Consider the following 22,686-nt stretch of genomic DNA (forward strand, 5'->3'; position numbering starts at 1 on the left):
ATATATTACATAACATTCTACAAAATATTCCACAATTTTTTTGCCACAACTCTTACGTGGCAAATTATGAGTAATTAACCATAATTTACACATAGATCCACTATTTTTTCTTTACTAATCACACTTTGTCACATCACAGTTGTGGCAAGGCAAAAAGGCTACCGCATGATAATGATAATGATCGTGGTTATCTCATGTCAATGAAATGGTTTAATTCTTCTGATTCTCCTCCTAGTCCTAGTAGCAGACCGTTCTGTATGGTCAATAGTGACGTTGGGTTTGATAGGATTTTTGAGTTCGAAATTCCCTCTAACCTTCCTTTTCATTCGGTCAACATAGTGGGTTCATGCAATGGCCTATTGCTTCTGTCCTCTAATCAAACTCATCAAGTGCGAGAGGGTATCTCATGCGCCAGGCGTAGGAGACATCTCTATCACAATTAGGTGGGCCCCACACTTGTGGGGCCCACTCGGCTATGAGAGGGATGTTGTATGCCTCTGGCGCATACAAGATTTTTTCCAGATTTGCATATCATTCTGAGAATAAAGAATACAAGGATGTGAGGATTACACGTTCTTTGTTGACACCGACACCTCTGTTTGGGGTTGAGGTGTACGCATTATCTTCGGATTCCTGGAGAAGGATTGAGGTTTCATTGAGACCCAATATTAATTTCGAACCTTTGAATTTTTTCTTGCCAATTCCATTGTTTGGTGGAGCTTTGCACTGGATAGTAGATATCATTCAACGTGAACAGAAGCTTGAGAGTGAAAATGATTTTGTCACCTACACGTATTTTTATAATTCTTGAACAATGTTATTAGAAAGTTACCAAAGTTTTGGCAGAGCAGATTTTACCATATTGGGCTCATAATTCACAAAAATGGGCCCACAAAATATTTTACACAAAAACCAGCGAGCCCTCTAAATAAATAAATTAACAAATTCAATAGAAACATAAGCTAACCAAAAAAAAAAAAACCACTAGCAACCCAGTAGTCTCTCCACTCTTCCATTGAAAAATGTCACAAACTAGAGAAGCACCGATACTCCGACGAAGGAAGAATGATCTCCCACACGACATTGCACTCAACATCCTGACAAGGCTGCCTGCCAAACCACTCATAAGATTCAGGTGCGTTTGCAAAACCTGGGACTCCTCAATCACCACCCCCTGTTTCATCTCAACTCACCTTAATAACTTAGTTAATGATAATGATAATGGTGATGGTTATATCATACACATGCCATGGGATACAAATTCTTCTAACAGAGCAGTCTGTACGGTCGCTTTTGACCGCACCTTTGATAGGATTTCTGAGATCGAAGTTCCCTTTGATTTTCCTTCTGGGTCTATCCAAATAGTCGGTTCCTGCAATGGGTTATTGTGTCTTGCTCATAACAGGGGTCTCACCACTAGTGATAATGTTATATATTTGTGGAACCCCAGCATTAGAAAATTCAAGAGGTTGCCTGATTCTTGCTTACCACAGATGGGTTATGAACACTTGGGTTCTTCTACACTCGGATTTGCATATCATTTGGAGAACAATGACTACAAGGTTTTGAGGATTTCGAGTTATTTTGGGATTAAACCGCACATCCCTGATGAGTTTGAGGTGTACACGTTAAGTTCGGATTCATGGAGAAAGGTTGGGATGTCATTGAGAGCCAGTTTTATGGAATGTGTTGATAATTTTCCTTTGCCAATGCCATTGGTTAGTGGAGCTTTGCACTGGATCTCACGTGTAGTAGAAGGAGAAGAGGAGCACAAGAGGGAAGTGATTATGTCATTTGATGTTAATGGTGAGAAATTTAGAATGTTAAGAATGCCTGATGGTTCTAAGTCAATAGTGAGATTTCAGACATGTCTTGCATCGCTCAAGGGGAAACTGGCTTTGCTTACATTTGGAAGTATTGAACGGGACTATTACTACTCCATGTGGGTGATGAGGGAGTATGGCGTGCTTGAGTCTTGGAATAAACTTTTTGTTGTACCGCTTGAGAGAATATCTGCTTGCATTGGCTTCACCATGTATGGTTCACTTTTGATTCGCTGCGTTGAGTCCAACAATCAAGCAGAGAAGTTTGTTTTAGTTGACACTAAAACTCTACATGAGAAGGATTTTGATATCCAACAACCTTTATGTGTAGCTACTTTCATGGAGAGCCTTGCTTTACTTGATGGAGCAAACATGGTGTCCTACTAAGCAAATGGTGGCATGCAAATTAGATGGAAGTCCTTAGTGGTATGGATGAAGTGAAACCCTTCCCTTGTTATTCCATTTCCTTTAGCAGTAGGCATGATAGTATTGCTAAAATTTGATTGTTATCCCAGGTTTGCAATATCCTTTTGTGGCTATTATATATCAGAATATGATATTACTCTGTGGATATCTAGATTTCGCAATGTCAATAGAAAACAATACTTGGTCAAGATAATCATTTTTTTCTTATGTGTCCCTCTGGTAGTGTTAAAAATATCTAGATTATTGCTCTCTTGACTACAATTTAAAAGAAAAATGACCAAAAAAAGAGGAGAGAATAAAAGCTGCTCTAAAACTGAGAATTTTGAAAAGAAGTAGCCAAGTGCTTTTTTAGTGAGCTAATTACCATTCCAAAGTCTTGTTCTTACTTCCCTGTCTCAAGGTACATGGTCTTTTGTTTGTTACAGCTGTACATTTAACCTTAATATTGACAATAAGGAGCTAATTTATATGACAGCAAGTCTGTCTGTCCCAAGATGTGTGATCCTACTATTTTATCATATCTTTAGCCTTAGAGAGATTTATATAGATAAGGAATGCTATTATCTCATGCTTAGATGGGTTCAATCACATGTTTTTTGTTCATTGGATGTGGACCAACTAGTTTAGCTGCCTAAATGTTGTGCTTCTGTTAATACTTTTGTGTTCTTTATCTTAAGGAAACATGCTATGGTTTCGCTAAACTTGTTTGGTTGAAGAGGAAAAATTTAAAGGCATATTTTTCTGTTAGGTTGTGAACTACATCAAATGTGTTTCCTGAACTTTCATTACGTTGGACAAGAACAATTTAGGGGTGTGTAGAGTTGTCAGTTTCTCAAATACCTTGGCATTTAGACAGGCAGCACTGGGAGTTTAAATTAACTTATTGAGTATTTTTAATGATGCATGCAAATATCTCTGTTTTTAGTTAACATCCATGAAATAGAATATTATGATACTATATTTGACCTCTTGAATGGATATCAAATAGTCATCCTTTTTCTTGCACATGCTTTTAAATTGGTTCTATCTATGTGTTCTTGCTTTCACCGTCTCTATTCTTGAACTTGATATAATACTTCTTATTCTTAAACTCTCCATCTTTAATCTCTATCAGATACTACTGTTAACTATTGCACTTTTTCTAATTGTTTTTGATCGAATATACATCTGGATCTATACAAGTGTGCATTGCACCAAAAACTGAGTTGCATTGTCTCCTTTATGGCCAACCAAAGCAGAAAGAGTACTTATGTGTGAAAACTTATATGTCAGCTCCTATTCATGTTATTGATTATATTATTTCCTACAAGTGTGAAATTGGACTATCCTCATGCTTTGCTCTTTTAGCCTTTCTGTTATCCCCATAAGTAACAATGTGGCGGATTGTGCTAGTTGGTGGAGTTCCTTCACACGGGATGCTAGTTTTATGAACTTATTCTCTCAAAAAATTGACTAATCCTATACGCACCATTTATTTTGATTTTCAAGTATTACTTGGACAACTATGATGTTAAGAACAATAGAGGTGGGTTGTTTTTGAATTGTTTATGGCCAGCCAAGGCACGAAATAGTGCCTGGTAAGTACTCATTTTTTAATAAGAACTTTGATAGGATAAGAAACTCAAAATATTTGTTCTTGACCTTTTTATCCTTTTGTAATTCCCTTGATAGAGCGGTGCGTTAAGTAAACTTAGGGTCCGTTTGGATATAACTGAAAACTGAAAATACTGTAGCAAAATAATTTTTAAATGTGTGAATAGTACCGCGGGTCCCATTTTAAATATAAAAAAAACTGAAAAGTGATGGTACTGTTCATGAACAGTGCATGAACAGTACATCACAGTGATGAATAGTGCTCTTGTCGCTGGTTGAAACCTGTGCAGGAAGAAAAAAAAGAAAAGAGGCTGGAAACGTTGAACGCTAAACACGTTCAACTATCCAAACCAAGCCTTAGTCTAGTTGATGGTTTTTAAGTTTCAAAAAACCTTAAGCAACAAAATCAACATGCTTGCCTAGAATGATGTCATTTGATGCCAGTGGAGAGAAATTCGGAAATATATCACTCCCTGCATAAATTATTCAGTCGCCCCATTGGATCACACTACCACTTGCTCTTGGAAATGACTTGCAAGTGGACAATCTTGAATTGTACAAGGAAAACTGTGTCGTAGAGCTAACTGTGTTGTAGAGCTAACTGTGTCTCCACTCTCCATTCAGCTAATGAAATTACCTTTCATCCCCTAGGCCACTCAACAAGAAGTCTCTTTAAAGCCCTCCTAACATTTTACAAGAGAAACACAAGCGAAAAGAAAGTGAATTTATAAAATCCACAATAGATCACTAGATGCAAAAGTACAAGACCACTCGAACAAATATCTTAAAACATGGAGTTGTTCAGTTCAACTTCAACAATAATAAAAACTTAAGTCCAAAACCCTCTTAGGCACCATGCATTGGACCCGAAAACAATAAAAACTAAAGACCATGGGACCGTTTGGTTAAGCACTTTAAGAGCTTAAAAGAGCATTTTTATAACCCAAAACTTTGATTTGCAACCACAACTCCTCGTACCTTTTTTACATACGCTCACTTTAAACTCAAAACACAGCTTATACAAACACACCCCATAACTCATAAGCAATAGCACAATTGAATAACAAAAACAGTTCATCCTAAAATCATACCTCTTCTATTACAAATCTGGATATAGTTATTTACTGTAGACAGTTTTCTTAGCAATGGTTAAGCACTTTAAGAACTTAACAGAGCATTTTTAAAACCCAAAACTCTGATTTGCAACCACAACTCCTTGTACATTTTTTACATACACTCACTTTAAACTCAAAACACAGCTTATACAAACACACCCCATAACTCATAAGCAATAGCACAATTGAATAACAAAAACAGTTCATGGTAAAATCATACCTCTTCTATTACAAATCTAGATATAGTTATTTACTGTAGACAGTTTTCTTAGCAATCATAATAATAGCAAAAGCAGTTAAAAAAAAAAAAAAGTAAAAATCTCTGTCACATGGAAATGGAAATGGAAATGGAAATAATAACGTTGATAGTAGTGGAGAAATATATAATTACTAACTATTTATTGGGTATTGGGTTTTGGCTTTGGCTTCAGCTTCTTGAGGTGTGTTAACGACAATAGAAAGAGCGTGTAGACCAGAGTGAAGCTCGTCGGCCAAAGCAAATGATAAACAATAGCCTACACCAATTCAATTCACAAGCATACCAACACGGCCAAAGCAAACCCAAAACCCCAAAATCCCAAACCAAACACACACACAGAAAATACCCATTCTGAATAAACCCAGATTCAACGCAAAATACATAGCAAACTTCTAGCAATTTCGGAATAATCCATGAACAAAGAAAAAAAGGAAAAGACCATTCACTTACCTTACAAGTTGTTCTCTGAATCAAGGTTTTCTCTGTGAGCAAGAGGGAGGCAGTGGAGGCGTAGAGCAAGATAAAGGGTTATCAGATTTTTCCCACTGAACTTTGTACAAAGCACTCACCTTTTTTTTTAGCTTTGAGAGATTGCGTAGACTGAAGGAAAAGGGTGGAGACTGAGTGAGAGAACAGTGGTGAGTACGAAGAGGGTGAGTGAGTGAGAGTGGAGAAGGTGAGCGAGTGAGACTGAGTGAGGTTCGGTGTGTGAGAGTGAGGGTGGGTGAGAGGAAGAGTGAGAGTGTGAGAGTCTGTTGTGTTAGAGAGAGGGGAGAGTATCTGTGTGAGAGGCGTTAATTATGAAAAAACCCCAAATTGAAATCGCGTCTTAGAAACTCGGTCTCCTGTTTTCCCACGTGGATCAACCATATCATACCCAGATGGCCACGTCACATAAATCGAGTCTTAGAGACTCGATTTCCAGGTGGACGCCACGTGGAAAAAGCGCCACATCAAATTGAAAAACCGAGCCTCAAAGACTCGATTTATAGGCCCAAAATCGAGCCTCTAAGACTCGAGATGTTACTAAATTATATAGTTTGAGAACCGGGCCTCCTAACTATATACTTAGAAACTAAGGGCTAATTTGCTATTTTCGCCTCCTATGAATAAAATAACAAGTTCAACAATCAATAATAATAAAAAAATAAAAAAAATAATCTCTCTGGGGTTGTCTCTGTGTGTCAACTCTTCCGTTGAAAAATGTCACCAACAAGAGAAGCACCGATCCTCCGACGAAGGAAGAATGATCTCCCAGACGACATCATACTCAACATCCTGACAAGGCTGCCTGCCAAATCAGTCATAAGATTCAGGTATGTTTGCAAACCCTGGGACTCCTCAATCACCACCCCCAATTTTTATCTCAACTCACCTCAATAACTTTGTTCATGATCATGATAATGATAATGGCGATGGTTACATCATACACATGCCGTGGCATACACGTAACACCATGAATTATTCTATCAGACCAGTTTGTACGGTCGCTTTTGACCGCACGTTTGATAGGATTTCCGAGGTTGAAATTTCCTTTGATTTTCCATCTGGGTTTGCCCATATAGTCGGTTCCTGCAATGGGTTATTGTGTCTTGTTGGTATTGGAAATTTCAATATTTCGGATAATGTTATATATTTGTGGAACCCCAGCATAAGAAAATTCAAGAAGTTGCCCGATTCTTGCTTAGGACGGTTGGGTTTTGTTGCACTCGGATTTGCATATCATTCGGAGACCAATGACTACAAGGTTGTGCGGATTTCAGCAGGTTATCCTGGGATGAGACCGCCTATCCCTGATGAGATTGAGGTGTACACATTAAGTTCGGATTCATGGAGAAGGGTTGGGATGTCATTGAGAGCCAATGTTACAATATTTGATAATAGTTCTCTGTTGCCATTCCCATTGGTTAGTGGAGCTTTGCACTGGATCTCATTTGTTATAGAAGAAGAAGAAGAGCCCAAGGGTGAAGTGATTATTTCATTTGATGTCAGTAGTGAGAAATTTAGAATGTTAGGAGTGCCTGATGGTTCTATGTCAATAAATAGATTTCAGGCATGTGTTGCATTATTCAAGGGGAAACTGGCTTTCCTTACATTTGGGATAAGTCAACAGTGTGGCTACCACTTCTCCATGTGGGTGATGAGAGAGTATGGCGTGCTTGAGTCTTGGAATAAACTTTTTGTTGTACCAATTGAGAGAGTAGCTTTATGCATTGGCTTCACCATGTATGGTTCACTTTTGATTCGCTGCACCAAGTCCTACAATCAAGCAGAGAAGTTTGTTTTAGTTGACACTAAAAATCTACATGCAAAGGATTCTGATATCCAACATCCTTCATGTGTAGCTACTTTCATGGAGAGCCTTGCTTTACTTGATGGAGCAAACATGGTGTCTTACTAAGCAGATGGTGGCATGCATATTAGAAGTGAAGTCCTTAGTGGTAGGGATGAAGTTTCCTTTAGTAGTAAGCATGATAGTATTGTGAAAAGCTTGATTTTTATCCCAGTTTTACAATATCCTTTTTGTGGCCACTATATATTAGTATATGATATTTCTTTTTGGACGTTTTTTGTGCACAAGCCTAGATTTGGCCATGTGACCATGTCAATAGTAAACAGTACTTGGTAAACATAATCTTATTTGCTTATGTGCCCCTCTGGTAGTGTTATAAAGATCTAGATTATAGCTATCTTGACTACAATTTAGAAGAAGAAATGACCAAAAAAAAGAGCAGAGAATAAAAGCAGCTCTAAAACAGAGACTTTTGAAAAGAAGTAGCCATGTGCTTTTTTAAAGCTACATGGTCTTTTGTTTGTTTCAGTGGAACGTTTAACCATAATATTGACAATAATAAGCTAATTTATATGAAAAGGAGTCTGTCCCTAAATATGTGATCCTGTTATATTATCCAAGGTCTTGTTCTTACTTCCCTGGCTCAAGCGGCATGGTCTTTTCTTTGTTTCTGTAGTATACCCTTAATATTGACAATAAGAAGCTAATTTATATGACAGAGAGTCTGTCTCAACTCACCTCAATAACTTAGCTCATGATCATGATAATGGTAATGGTTACATCATACACATGCCGTGGCATTTACGTGCCACCATGAATTCTTCTAACAGACCAGTCTGTATGGTCGCTTTTGACCACTTGTTTGATAGGATTTCCAAGGTTGATATTCCCTTTGATTTTCCATCTGCGTCTGCCCAAATAGTCGGTTTCTGCAATGGGTTATTGTGTCTTGCTGATATTGCAGGTCTCGCTATTTCCGATAATGTTATATATTTGTGGAACCCCCAGCATTAGAAAATTCAGGAGGTTGCCTGACTCTTGCTTAGGATATTTAGGTGTTGTTACACTCGGATTTGCTTATCATTCAGAGAATAATGACTACAAGGTTGTGAGGGTTTTGTGTTGTCCTTGGATAATACCGCAAATACCTGATGGCATTGAGGTGTACGCATTAAGTTCGGATTCATGGAGAAGGGTTCGGGTGTCATTGAGAGCCAATCTTATGTTATATGATAATAATTCTCGTTTGCCAATCCCATTGGTTAGTGGTGCTTTGCACTAGAATGCAAGTGACGTAGAAGGAGATGGGGAGCGCAAGAGTGAAGTGATTTTGTCATTTGATGTCAATAATGAGAAATTTAGAATGTTAGGAATGCCTGATGTTTCTATGTCAATAAGGAGATCTCAGGCAGGTCTTGCATCATTCAAGGGGAAACTGGCTTTCCTTACATTTTGGCAAAGTGAACATCATGGCTACCACTACTCCATGTGGATGATGAGGGAGTATGGCGTGCTTGAGTCTTGGAATAAACTTTTTGTTGTACCACTTGAGAGAGTAGCTGTTGGCACTGGCTTCACCATGTATGGTTCACTTTTGATTTGCTGCGTCCAGACCAACAATCAAGAAAAGAAGTTTGTTTTAGTTGGCACTAGAACTTTACATGACAAGGATTCTGATATCCAACATCAATCACGTGTAGCTACTTGCATGGAGAGCCTTGCTTTACTTGATGAAGCAAAGATGGCGGCATGCAAATTAGAAGTGAAGTCCTTAGTGGTATGGGTGAAGTTTCCTTTAGTAGTAGGCATGATAGTATTTATCCCATGTTTACAATATCCTTTTTGTGGCTAATATATATTAGTATACGATATTTCTCTGTGGATGTTTGTTGTGCACAAGCCTAGATTTGGCAATGTCAATAAAAAACAATGCTTGGCCAACATAATCCTTATTTGCTGATGTGTCACTGTGGTAGTGTTAAAAAGGTCTAGATTATAGCTCTCTTGGCTACAATTTAAAAGACGAAATGACCAAAAAAAGAGAAGAGAATTTTGAAAAGATGTAGCCAAGTGATTTTTTAGTGAGCATGTACGATTTCAAGGTCTTGTTCTTACTTCCCTGTCTCATGCTACATAGTCTTTTGTTTTTTTCAATGGTACATTTAACCTTAATATTGACAATAATTAGCTAATTTATATGAGAGAGTCTGTCCCTAGATATGTGATCCTTCTATATTTTTCCAAGGTCTTGTTCTTGCTTCCCTGGCTCAGGCTGTAAGGTCTTTTGTTTGTTTCTGTAGTACATTTACCCTGACTATAAGAAGCTAATTTATAGGACAGAGAGTCTTTGACCCAAGATATGTGATTCTGCTATTTTATTTTTATCATAGCCTCTGAGAGATTTATCTAGATAAGGAATGCTATTATCTCATGCTTAGATGGATTCAATCACATTTTTTTTTTGTTCATTGGATGTGGATCAACTAGTTTAGGTGCCTAAATGTTGTGTTTCTCTCAGTACTTTTGTGTTATTTATCCTAAAGAAACATGCTATGGTTTCACTAAACTTGTTTGGTTGAAGAAGGAAGAATTTAAAGGCTAATACAGTTGTTAGGATGTGAGCTACATGAAACGTATTTCCTGAACTTTTGTTTGGTTGGGCAAGAAGAATTTCGGGGTGTGTACAGTTGTTAGCTTGTCAAATACCTTGGCATTGGGACAGCCATCAGTGGGAGTTTAAATTAACAAATTAGTATTTTTAATGATGCATGCAAATATCTCTGTTTTAACTTTTAACATCCATGAAATAGAATACTTAAGGTACTATATTTTACCTCTTGCATGGACATTGAATAGTCATCCTTTATCTTGCACACACTTTAAAATTGGTTCCATCTACATGTTCTTTCTTTCACCATCTTGAGTCTTGCACTTGATTCAATACTTCAGATTCTTAAACTCTGCATCTCTAATCTCCATCTACTACTATTAACTGTTGCAATTTTCCCTATTATTTTCGATCGAATATACATCTGGATCTATGCAAATCTGCATTGCACCAAAAACTGAGTTTGCATTGTCTCCTTTATTGGCCAACTTAAGCAGAAAAGAGTACTTTTGAGCAAAAATATTCTGTGTCAGCTCTTATTGGTTATATTATTTTCTATAAGTTTAAAATATTCTCTTTTACTTATAAAAAAAAAAGTTAATTGGATTTTCCTTGTGCTTCACTCTTCTAACCTTTCTGTAATCCCCATAACAATATGGCAGATTGTAATAGTTGGCAGAGTTCTGTAACACAGGATGCTAGTTTTATGAACTTACTCTCTCAATAAATTGACTAATCCCATCCTCACTATTTATTTTGATTTTCAAGCATCAATTGGACAACAATGATGTTAAGACCAATAGAGGTGGGTTGTTTTTGAATTGCTTATGGCCAGCCAAAGCACAAAATAGCTTCTGGTAAGTGGTAACTAGCTTCTATGTAGGCATGTTCCAGTAAGTACTTTGATATGATAAGAAACCCAAAATATTTGTGCTTGACCTTTTATCCTTTTGTAATCCCCTTGATAGAGTGGTGTGTTAATTCTACTTCGTATAGTTGACGGTTTTAAAGTTAGAAAAAATTTAGCAACAAAATCAGCTTGCTTGCCTAGAATGATGTCATTTGACGCCAATGGAGAGAAATTTGGATCACACTACCACTTTCTGTTGGATATGGCTTGCAAGTGGAACATCTTGAATTGTACAAGGAAAATTTGGCTTTGATTGCATATGGTCACTTCGACCACTGAGGATTGCTTGGGTGATGAGATAGTATGGTCTGCATGAATCATAATCAAAGAGTAAACTTCTTATTTTGTGGAATTGGAAAATGTTCTAGTCTTACACTCTTACTTCAGTTGCACCAGGCATGGTGTTTTTTGGTTCAGAAAGGTCCCTGCTTAGGCTGCAGAAAAGTTCAAATTTATCACACTCTTATGGATTTACCTGACTTGGGCCATCACAACACAAATTTAAAGGAGAATTTGTGAAAAATTAGATAACTATTCTGTGTGTATAGACTTATTGGATCCTGAAACTCTACATGAGAAGGTCTTGGTATTCTAGCTTTCCCAACTATGCCTGCTACTTTTGTGGAGAAGATTGCATTAATGGATGTAGAAAATATGCTATTTGGATAAGAGGTGTCATTAGTTACAACTGAAGCTGTGATTGGGTAATGCTGAATGCTCCTTTTCTTTTCCAAAAGGCATGAAAGTAATGGTCTGATGAGGAAGGGTAAAATTATCCATGACTATAATTTTTTAATGCTTGTGGTTTTTTTTTTTTCCCCAAATATATTAGGATTTAAAACTATTATAGTTGAGTGAAATGGAACCCACATGACATGACTATTGTTATGTTATTACTTATTACTTTAAAAAAAAAAAAATTGGAAAAATTTTGTGAACTAATTTTCTGCTTAAAGCTTGATTTGTATCCTAGGCTTACCTTATCCTTTTGTGGTTATTTTTTATTAGATTTTTTTTATCTTTTTATGTGGATGATTGTCTTGCACAAACGTAGATTTGGCAAAGTCAACAAAAAAACAATACTTGGCTAACATAATCCTTATTTGCTTATGCTTCTCTCTGGTAGTGTCAAAAAGATCTAGATTATAGCTCTCCTGACTACAATTTAAAAGAAGAGAACAAAATGTATAAGAGGCTCTAAAACTGAGAATGTTGAAAAGGGGCCAAATTTGCTAAATAGTACAAATTTTGGAAAAATTTCAGTGAGTGGCATGCACGTCAAAGTAATTAGTTAGTTTGACTGATTTTGGAACTCGAGTTCCACCTCAAAATCGATTTTGGTATACTCGAGGTCTGACCAACAGCAATCTGATGTGGAATTAAAATATATATATAAAAAATAAAAAATAAAAACCAATGTGGAACTCGAGTTTAGCAAATTCGAGTTCTAAAATCAGTCCAACTAACTAATTACTTTGATTTGCATGCCATGCCCCAAAATTTTTCCAGGATTTGTACTATTTAGCAAATTTGGCCGTTGAAAAGGAGTAGCCAAGTGCTTGTTTAGTGAGCATGTTACTAGGGGCAGCCCAACGTAATTTGGGACCTAAGGCGAAAAATTTATACAGAATTTTTAATATGTAAATATTAATTAAACAAAATTATTTAATACTAATCAAATCAAGGTTAATTTGATACATTAAATATATAATTTGATGAATAATGCTAACTAAATTAATGTTAGTTAAACAGAGATAGATATTATGTGGTGTGTGGCTTTGTAGGATATGAGTTTTCAAAAGTTAAAGTCTCAAATTATTAGGAGAGATTAATCTATAATTGATGATTTAACATATTTGCAACATTTTTTTTTTTTTTTGGAAACATTTTAGGGTGGAAAAATGTGCTAAAAGCATTATAAAATATTCACAATATGATGTGACATAAACTCTCATTGATAAAATTCATCAATTTAACTAATGAATGTTTAAATGACTTTTTTGTGATTAGTAACATGGCAATTTGTAAGCTAATAGTAAAATTTATAGTATCCTTAACATCACTAATAATAAAAAATGCACCACCTTTAAAAAATATCTATAATTTTATAAAAATCTGGGTTTTTAACCATGTGGGGCATTTTCTGTAAGGTGATTTTTGTTTTTTTGGGTGGGCCTTAGGCCTAGGCCTTGGGCCGGCCCTGCATGTTACCAGTCCAAGGTCATGTTAATAGTTCCTTGGCTCAAGCAGTAGGGATGACAATGAGGCGGGGCGGGGCCGAAGGATGGGATCTTCGCCCCCGCCCTTTATAGATTTTTCTTACCCCATTCTCGCCCCGCCTTGCATGATGGAGAAAATTTTTAACCCCATCCCCGCCCCTTAAGGCCCCTCGAAGACCTGCGAAGCTCGCCCTACACCGTAAAACTTTATTTCTTGTTAATTTTCCCTATAACTATTACCATTTTTTCAAATAAAATGACATGTTTCAGTATTAAAAATATACTTGAAATTATAAATAAATTTATCCTATTAAATCAAACTAATTTTTAGTAAAAACTAAATAATATTATCAAAATGTTTAACAAGACAATATCATAACAAAAATATCATAGTATGACACAAAAATCTCATATGAATCATGAATGAAAAGACAAAAAAGAGAGTTATAATTCGTACCTTATTTCCAATTTTGCTTGAGAGAAAAGAGAGGTAGAACTACGTTAGATAGAATAAAATGAGCTAATGATATTTTTGTTTAAATAGTAGGATTTTAGAGTATGAAAAAATTACAACTTAATCCTTATTAACGCGGGGCAGGGCGGGGCGGGATGGGTCCAAAAAATGTAAACCCATCCCCGCCTTGCCCCGTGGTGCGGGTCTAAAATCTCTCTCCATCCTCGCCCCATCACCTTTGCGGGGTGGGAAAAACCCGTACGGGGCGAAGTGGAAAGGGGAGGGTCAAGCGGGGCAGGGAAAAATTGCCATTCTTATCAAGCAGAGCTACATGGTTTATCAGTTTATGGTCAACGTAAACACATTTTTTTGAATTAGACTCAATAATTATACATCCAGCTTTTATGTGCTGAAGTGAACTAATACAATTGGTTCTGAGTTAGGCATCATTAAGAATAGTATTACAAACAAAGTGTTATTGGCTTTTACAAGGGTAGGTTTCCAATTTTCTACCATTTTTTCCCCAATCATCTCCTACGATTTTATAATATAACAAATCATTTAACAAATTCAATTCTGATTCCTGAATCTTTTACTTCTTCAATAGTTGCAAACCCCCTTATTGATGTGATAGTTGCAAAGATCTCTATATGGATATGGAAAGAGTGTTTTCCCCTTAGAATATGGTAATTTTCCCACCAACTTCTAAACCCAATAATGTAACTTGGTAATATTTAATGTCCATTTAGCAAAAATAATTTTTACCAACTTATTTTACTATTTAACTTATTTTTGGTACTAATCATAAGTTTCATTACACTTTGTGGTACTATTCATGGGTTTTACTGTACTACTTCAGTTAACTTTACATTTATCTAAAGTACTTTCAGCAAAAAATTTTCAATTTCAGCAAAATAAACGAATTTCAAATGAACACTCAGTGTGTGTATGGCAAAAATTATTTTTCCTACTTATTTTATTATTTAGCTTATTTTTCTACTATTTATGGGTCCCATTGCATTTTTTGATACTATTTATAGGTCTTATTCTACTATTTCAGCTAACATTTACCTTTATTTACAATACTTTTAGCAAAAAGTTTTTAATTTCAACAAAATAAGAGGATTCCAAACGGACTTTTAGTGTGCGTTTGATATGGCTTAATTTTGCCACCTTATTTTACTATTCAGCTTATTTTTGCTACTATTCATGAATTTTATTACACTTTTTGGTACTATTCATGAGTTCTACTATACTATTTCAGCTAAATTTAACTTTTATCTATCGTTACTTTCAATATCAAAAAAATGCAGCGTCATAATATATATATTTCTGTGAAGACAATGACATAACATAATTTCTTTTATTGATAGCTAAATAAATAAATAATGGCTTCTTGACTAATGGTTTGTTTAGGTTGATAGAATCAAACTCTACTTTACCCTTGTATTAAATTCTGCTGGTTATTTGGTAGCCATAAACGAGTCTTGGCTGGTTTTTTTGGGCTTTTGAAGTTCCAGAATCTCTTCTACAATTTTTTTCCTTACTCTATCCCACTCTTATAATTCCCATATCTAAAATAGTCATAGGTACAACTAATTTGGCCAAATAGAAAATATATAGTGTTCTTACCAATGTACTAGTTGTGCAACTTTTCATCATCACTTTGTTTATTTCACAAAAATGTTACCCAGAGGAAACAAGATATGATTCTCACACTTGCTTACTTCACAAAAATGTTACCAAATATCACCAATTTACGCCCCCTCCCCCACCACAAAAGGAAAATATATGTTCTACTCTATCCCACCCTTCTCTTTCTTTTTTTTGTTTGAATCTTCAAATAGCCAAACCTTCTTTAGAAATGGTGTGGGTAATTTGGATTTCCTGGAGTCACCATTTTGTGGATTAGGGGTTCATTTGAATAGATTTTTGTAATCGCTTAGTGAAGGGATTTAGAAATGGATTTAACGGTAGTTTGGATGGGGGAGTTCTAGTTATGTCATTAGGAGATTTTGGGTATATTATTGTGTTGATGGAACACAAATAGAACAATTTTGTTTTTTCTTTTGTTGATAATTTGATGTTCAAAATGAAATTTGAACCCTATATGTCTCCATTAAAAATACATAAATACATAAATGGACCCAAGATTTCAAGCTAAAGGGGGTCGGTATATATAATAAAAAAAAAGTACTATGTCTATAATGTTTTTACAACACTTTTACAACAAATCCTAGGTGGTTAGTTGTTATTGTTTATAATTTGAACCCACTAGTAAAATTATTTTTTTTACCCACTAATAACAGCCAATAACAACCTGCCACTTAAAATTTGTTGTGAAAGTGTTATAAATATTGCATTTCCAAAAAAAAAAAAAAAAATCCAATTATGCATCCATATGTTTTGAGTTGATGATTTACATGAGTTTGGGCTAATGGTTTTGGAGGGGAGAGGTTAAACGCGCCAAGCTACATGAATGCCTTGTTTGGGTCTTTTTAAATAATGAAGGATTTGAAATTAATTGTTTGGATATCTAAATTTGAAAGTGTTATGAACATAGCATTTAAAAAAAAATTCCAATTAAGCATCCATTTGTTTTGAGCTAAGGATTTACATGAGTTTGGGCAAATGGTTTTGGAGGGGAGAGGTCAAAGGCACCAAGCTACATGAAATTTCTTGTTTGGGTCTTTTTAAACAATGAAGAAACTGAAATTAATTGTTTGGATACCTAAATTTAGATTTGGATTTGAGATCAATACAATATATTTTTTAATTATTATTTTTCTTAATCCTTCTACATTTTAATTTTAAATACATGAGGTAGTATTGAAAATCCAATTGCAAGATGATGACTAAATATTTTTAGTCTTAGCCAACTAAAAAAATAAACCCACAGTCTTTGTGAATTTAGATTTAGTAGAAAGAGAAAAACAAAGAGGTTAAAGAGAAAAATAAGAGTTGAGAGAGACAAACCTAGAGTTGTCGCGAGAAAGAGAGAGAAGAAGAAGCTTGTTGCGTCATGAGGAAGAGAGAGAGAGAAGTACAAGAGGAGTGCGCGTGAAAGATTTCAAAAATTTCACCATGTTTGAGGGTATTTGAAATCCATGAATTTTGACACATCAAATTCTAGTTGGATTTTGGGTCAAATCCAAATCCACTTATTTTAACTTAACCAAACAAAGAATTTAGATTTCGTGTCCCTCAAATCTAAATCCATAGCCAAATTCATAAAATCCAAACAAACCATTAGCAGATTGGACCAAGATACGAGGGGTTGATTTTATTTGTCCCTTCATATGCCGAAAACATACTCGAGCGACCTAGGAGCATAAAGCTTTGGGCCCCCAAGCACAAAAATGGGCCCAAAAAATATTAAACATAAAACCAACGTGCCTATAAAATAAAAATAACAAGTTCAAAAGAAACAAAAAGCTAACCCGCAGCAGCAAAAAAAAAAAAAAAAAAACAAAAACAGCAACCCCGAATCTCTCTGACCTTATCTCTGTGTGTCAACTCTTCCGTTGAAAAATGTCTCAAACGACAGAACCACCGATCCTCCGACGAAGGAAGAATGATCTCCCAGATGACATCGTACTCAACATCCTGACAAGGCTGCCTGCCAAATCAGTCATAAGATTCAGGTGTGTTTGCAAACCCTGGAACTCCTCGATCACCAGCTCCTATTTCATCTCAACTCACCTTAATAACTTTGCTCATGATACTGATACTGACAATGATAATGGTGATGGTTATATTATACACATGCCGCGTCATACACGCGCCATGAATTCTTCTAACAGACCTGTCTGTACGGTCGCATTGGACCGCACATTTGATAGGGTTTTCGAGATTGAAATTCCCTTTGATTTACCTTCTGGGTTGTCCAAAATAGTCGGTTCCTCCAATGGGTTGTTGTGTCTCGCCACTTCCACTAATGTTATATATTTGTGGAACCCCAGCGTTAGAAAATTCAAGAGGTTGCCTGATTCTTGCTTAGGAAATTTGGGTGTTGTTACACTCGGATTTGCTTATCATTCGGAGAACAATGACTACAAGGTTTTGAGGGTTTCGTGTCGTCCTTGGATAAGACCCAATGTGACTGATGACATTGAGGTGTACACATTAAGTTCGGATTCATGGAGAAGGGTTGGGATGTCATTGAGAGCCAATGTTAAGGTACTTGATAATAGTTTTGTTTTGCCAGCTCCATTGGTTAGTGGAGCTTTGCACTGGATCTCACGTGTCGTAGAAGGAGAAGAGGAGCGCAAGGTTGAATTGATTGTGTCATTTGATGCCGATAGTGAGGAATTTAGAATGTTAAGAATGCCTGATGGTGCTATGTCAATGGTGAGATTTCAGACATGTGTTGCATCATTCAAGGGGAACCTGGCTTTCCTTACTTTTGGAGGAAGTGAACAACATGGTGGCTACCAATACTCCATCTGGGAGATGAGGGAGTATGGCATGCTTGAGTCTTGGAATAAACTTTTTGTTGTACCACTTGAGAGATTAGCTGTTTGCAATGCCTTCACTATGTGTGGTGCACTTTTGACTCACTGCATCGAGACTGGCAATCAAGAACAGAAGTTTGTTTTAATTGACACCGAAACTCTACATGAGAAGGATTTTGATATCCAACAACCTTTATGTGTAGCTAACTTCATGGAGAGCCTTGCTTTACTTGATGGAGCAAACATGGTGTCTTACTAAGTGGTTGGTGGCATGCATATTATAAGTGAAGTCCCTAGTGGTATGGACTATGGATGAAGTTTCCTTTAGTAGTAGGCACAATAGTATTGTGAAAAGCTTAATTTTTGTCCCAGGTTTACAATATCCTTTTGTGGCTATTATAGTATTATATATTTGTATATGATATTTCTCTGGGGATGTTTGTCGTGCACAAATCTAGATTTGGCAATGTAAGTAGAAAACAATAATTGGCCAACATAATCCTTATTTGCTTGTGTCCCTTTGGTAGTGTTAAAAAGATCTAGATTATGGCTCTCTTGACTACGCTTTAAAGGAAGAAATGACCAAAAAAGAGGAGAGAATAAAAGCAGCTCTAAAACTGAGAATTTTGAAAAGAAGTAGCCAAGTGCTTTTTTATTGAGCATGTTACAATTCCAAGGTCTTGTTCTTACTTCCTTGTTTCAAGCTACAAGGTCTTTTGTTTGTTTCAGTAGTACATTTATTCATAATATTGGCAATAATAAGCTAATTTATATGAAAGAGAGCCTGTCCCTAGATATGTGATCCTGCTATATTATTACAAGGTCTTGTTCTTACTTCCCTAGCTCAGGCGGCATTGTCTTTTGTTTGTTTCTGTAATATATTTACCCTTAATATTGACAATAAGAAGCTAATTTATATGACAGAGAGTCTGTCTGTCCCAAGATATGTGATTATGCTATTTTATCATATCTTTAGAGTCTGAGAGATTTATACGTATAAGGAATGCTATTATCTCATGCTTATATGGGTTCAATCACATGTTTTTTGTTCATTGGATGTGGATCAACTAGTTTAGCTGCCTAAATGTTGTGTTTCTGTTAGTACTTTTGTGTCTTTATCCTAAAGAAATATGCTATGGTTTCACTAAACTTGTTTGGTTGAAGCGGAAGCATTTAAAGGTATATATAGCTGTTAGTTTGTGAGCTACATCAAATGTGTTTCCTGAACTGTCATGTGGTTGGACAAGAAGAATTTAGTGGCGTGTACAGTTGTTAGCTTGTCAAATACATTTGCATTGAGACAGGCATCAGTGTGAGTTTAAATTAACTTACAAGTATTTTTAATGATGCATGCAAACATCTCTGTTTTAAGTTAACAATCTGTGAAATAGAATGCTTATGGTACTATATTTGACCTCTTGCATGGAAATCCAATAGTCATCCTTGTTCTTGCACACACTTTAAAATAGGTTCTATCTACACGTTCTTGCTTTCACCATCTTGATTTTTTGAACTTGATACAGTACTTCTGATTCTTAGACTCTCCATCTCTAATCTCTATCAGATACTACTATCAACTGTTGCACTTTTCCCAATTGTTTCGATAGAACATATATCTGGATCTATTCAAATGTGCATTTCACCAAAACTGAGTTTACATCGTCTGCTTTATGGCCAACTAAAGCAGAAAAGTGTACTTTTGAGCGAAAAATTCTATGTCAGCTCCTATTTATGTTATTGGCTATATTTTATTTCCTACAAGATTAAAATATTGTAATCCCCATAACAATATGGCAGATTTAGCTAGTTGGCAGAGTTCTGTAACACAGGATGCTAGTTTATGAACTTATTCTCTCAAAAAATTGACTAATCCCATCCTCACAATTTATTTTGATTTTCAAGTATCAGTTGGACAACTATGATGTTAGGAACAATAGAGGTGGGTTGTTTTTGAATTGCTTATGGCCAGCCAAAGCACAAAATAGCGTCTGGTAAGTGGTAACTAGCTTCTATGTAGGCATGTTCCAGTAAGTACTTTGATATGATAGGAAACACAATATATTTGTGCTTGACCTTTTATCCTTTTGTAATCCCCTTGATAGAGTGGTGTGTTAAGTCTACTTAGTCTAGTTGACGGTTTTTAAGTTTAGAAAGAACTTTAGCAACAAAATCAACTTGCTTGCCTAGAATGATGTCATTTGATGCCAACGGAGAGAAATTCGGATCACACTACCACTGCTGTTGGAGATGGCTTGCAAGTGGAACATCTTGAATTGTAGAAGGAAAATTTGGCTCTGATTGAGTATGGTCACTTCGACCACTGAGGATTTTTTGAGTAATGAGATAGTATGGTCTGCGTGAATCATAATCATAGAGTAAACTTCTTTTTTTGTGCAATTGGAAAATGTTCTAGTCTTTTTTCGGTTGCACTAGGCATGGTGTACCTTTGGTTGAGAAAGGTCCCTGCTTAGGTTGCAAAAAAGTTCAAATTTATCACACTCTCATGTATTTGCCTGACTCGGCCCATCATAACACAAATGAAAAGGAGAATTTGTGAAAAAATAGATAACTATTCTGTGTGTATAGTTAATCAAGCCTTGCTTGGAAAATGGTTATGGCAGTTTGGATGTGAAACCAATCGTTTATGGCGTCAGGTTATAGCTACCAAGTGTAGAGAAACTAGTGGAGGCTGGTGCACTAGAGTTGGTAGAGGTTCGCAGGGGTGTGGAATGTGGAAGAATATTAGAGAAAGCGCAGAGAGTTTCTTTGGTCATGTGTTGTATGTGGTGGGAGAGAGTCTTCGTATTCGATTTTGGTATGACCTTTTGTGTGGACACATTCCTTTAAAAGATCTTTACCCTGATCTTTTCTCTTGTGATTTGAGTAAAGATGCTTGGATTTCTGAGTTGATTGCTATTACATCTGATGGTAGTAGTAGGAGTTGGAATATTCAATTCCATCGGCTCCTGATGATTGGGAGGTGGAGAGAGTGGATGCTTTTTACGATCATATTTATTCCAAAATGCCAAGGGGTGTGGGGGTTGATAGTTTGTTTTGGAACTTAAGCCCGAATGGTGTTTTTGACGTGCGCTCGTTTTATAATTCCTTATCTGCTCCAACCATTTCTTTCCCTTGGAAGTGGATTTGGAGTTCTAAGGTACCTAGAATAGTTTCTTTCTTTTTATGGACAACAACTCGATATAGTATTCTTACCATCGATAACCTTGTAAAAAGGAACCTACCCTTGGTTAATTGGTGTTGTTTGTGCCGTTATGATGGAGAAACAGTGGATCATCTTTTACTTCATTGTAAGTTCGCAAATGCCTTATGGAGTGAAGTTTTTTTTTTTTTTTAATGTTTGGTATACAATGGGTGATGTCAAGGACGGTTGTTTCTCTTCTTTGTGCATGGGAGAATTATTTAGGGATACACTCTTCTTCGATTTGGAATATGGTGTTAGCTTGTTTGATGTGGCTAATTTGGAGGGAACGAAATACCTGCACTTTTGAGAATGTTGAGAAATTTGTGGATCTTTTGAAGTCTCTGCGAGTTGGGACATTGTTTGGATAGTCTAGTATTTGGGATTTTATGCAATGTATTTCCGTATTTGATTTCCTACAATCGTTTTTGTTTCTTTGTGATTTTGTTTTTTGTATTTGTTTCAAGTACAGTCTGTTCATCATTGTGAACATGATGTACTATTTTATTAATGAAATATCTATTACCTATCCAAAAAAAAAAAAAAAACTATTCTGTGTGTATGGACTTATTGGATCCGGAAACTTTACATGAGAAGGTCTTTGGTATTCTAGCTTTTCCAACTATGCCTGCTACTTTTGTGGACAGGATTGCATTATTGGATGTAGATAATATGCTATTTGGATAAGAAGTGTCATTATTTACAACTCAAGCTGTGATGAGTAATGCTGAATGCTCCTTTTCTTTTCCAAAATGCATGAAAGTAATGGTCTGATGGGGAAAAGTAAAATTATCCATGACTTATATAATTTTTAAATGCTTGCGGGGTTTTATTTATTTATTTATTTATTTATTTTTATATAATAGGATTTAAACCTATTATATTTGAGTGAAGTGGTTCCCACATGACATGACTATTGTTATGTTATTACTTATTATTTTAAAAGAAAATTTTGTGAACTAATTTTCTGCTTAAAGCTTGATTTGTATCCTAGGTTAACATTATCCTTTTGTGGTTGTTATATATTTCTGTGTGGATGGTTGTCTTGCACAAACCTAGATTTGGCAATGTCAACAAAAAAACGATACTTGGCCAACATAATCCTTATATGCTTATTTAGCTTGAAAGAATCAAACTCTACTTTACCCTTGTATTAAATTCTGCTGTTTAAACGAGTCTTGGTTGGTTACTTTGGGCTTTTGAAGTTCCAGGATCTTTTCAACAATTTTTTTTCCTACTCTATAACACTCTTAACCTTTTTGCTTTTAGTTTGTACCTCGTATATACTTTAAGTCAAGCCTAAATCTACAATGTTCTATTGTGTTTTGCCTTT

The 22,686-nt window shown here is 35.8% G+C and overlaps 2 protein-coding genes and 2 pseudogenes across 2 annotated transcripts; all 4 read left to right on the top strand.

Moving 5' to 3' along the window:
* The first annotated feature begins 980 nt into the window (after positions 1–980).
* Positions 981–3,120, top strand: LOC142617594 (F-box/kelch-repeat protein At3g06240-like). Its single transcript, XM_075790501.1, has 2 exons — positions 981–2,249; positions 2,998–3,120. The coding sequence occupies exon 1, from the start codon at positions 1,023–1,025 to the stop codon at positions 2,208–2,210; it is 1,188 nt and encodes a 395-aa protein (XP_075646616.1). The 5' UTR covers positions 981–1,022; the 3' UTR covers positions 2,211–2,249; positions 2,998–3,120.
* A 3,299-nt stretch (positions 3,121–6,419) lies between these two features.
* LOC142615175 (F-box/kelch-repeat protein At3g23880-like) lies at positions 6,420–7,617 on the top strand (annotated as a pseudogene).
* A 544-nt stretch (positions 7,618–8,161) lies between these two features.
* Positions 8,162–9,361, top strand: LOC142616596 (F-box/kelch-repeat protein At3g06240-like; annotated as a pseudogene).
* A 7,777-nt stretch (positions 9,362–17,138) lies between these two features.
* On the top strand, positions 17,139–18,651 carry LOC142614550 (F-box protein CPR1-like). The gene has a single exon (XM_075787085.1). The coding sequence runs from the start codon at positions 17,232–17,234 to the stop codon at positions 18,411–18,413; it is 1,182 nt and encodes a 393-aa protein (XP_075643200.1). The 5' UTR covers positions 17,139–17,231; the 3' UTR covers positions 18,414–18,651.
* Positions 18,652–22,686: the final 4,035 nt, after the last annotated feature.

This window comes from Castanea sativa, chromosome 11 (assembly GCF_040712315.1).
Source record: "Castanea sativa cultivar Marrone di Chiusa Pesio chromosome 11, ASM4071231v1".
NCBI classification, from domain to species: Eukaryota; Viridiplantae; Streptophyta; class Magnoliopsida; order Fagales; family Fagaceae; genus Castanea; species Castanea sativa.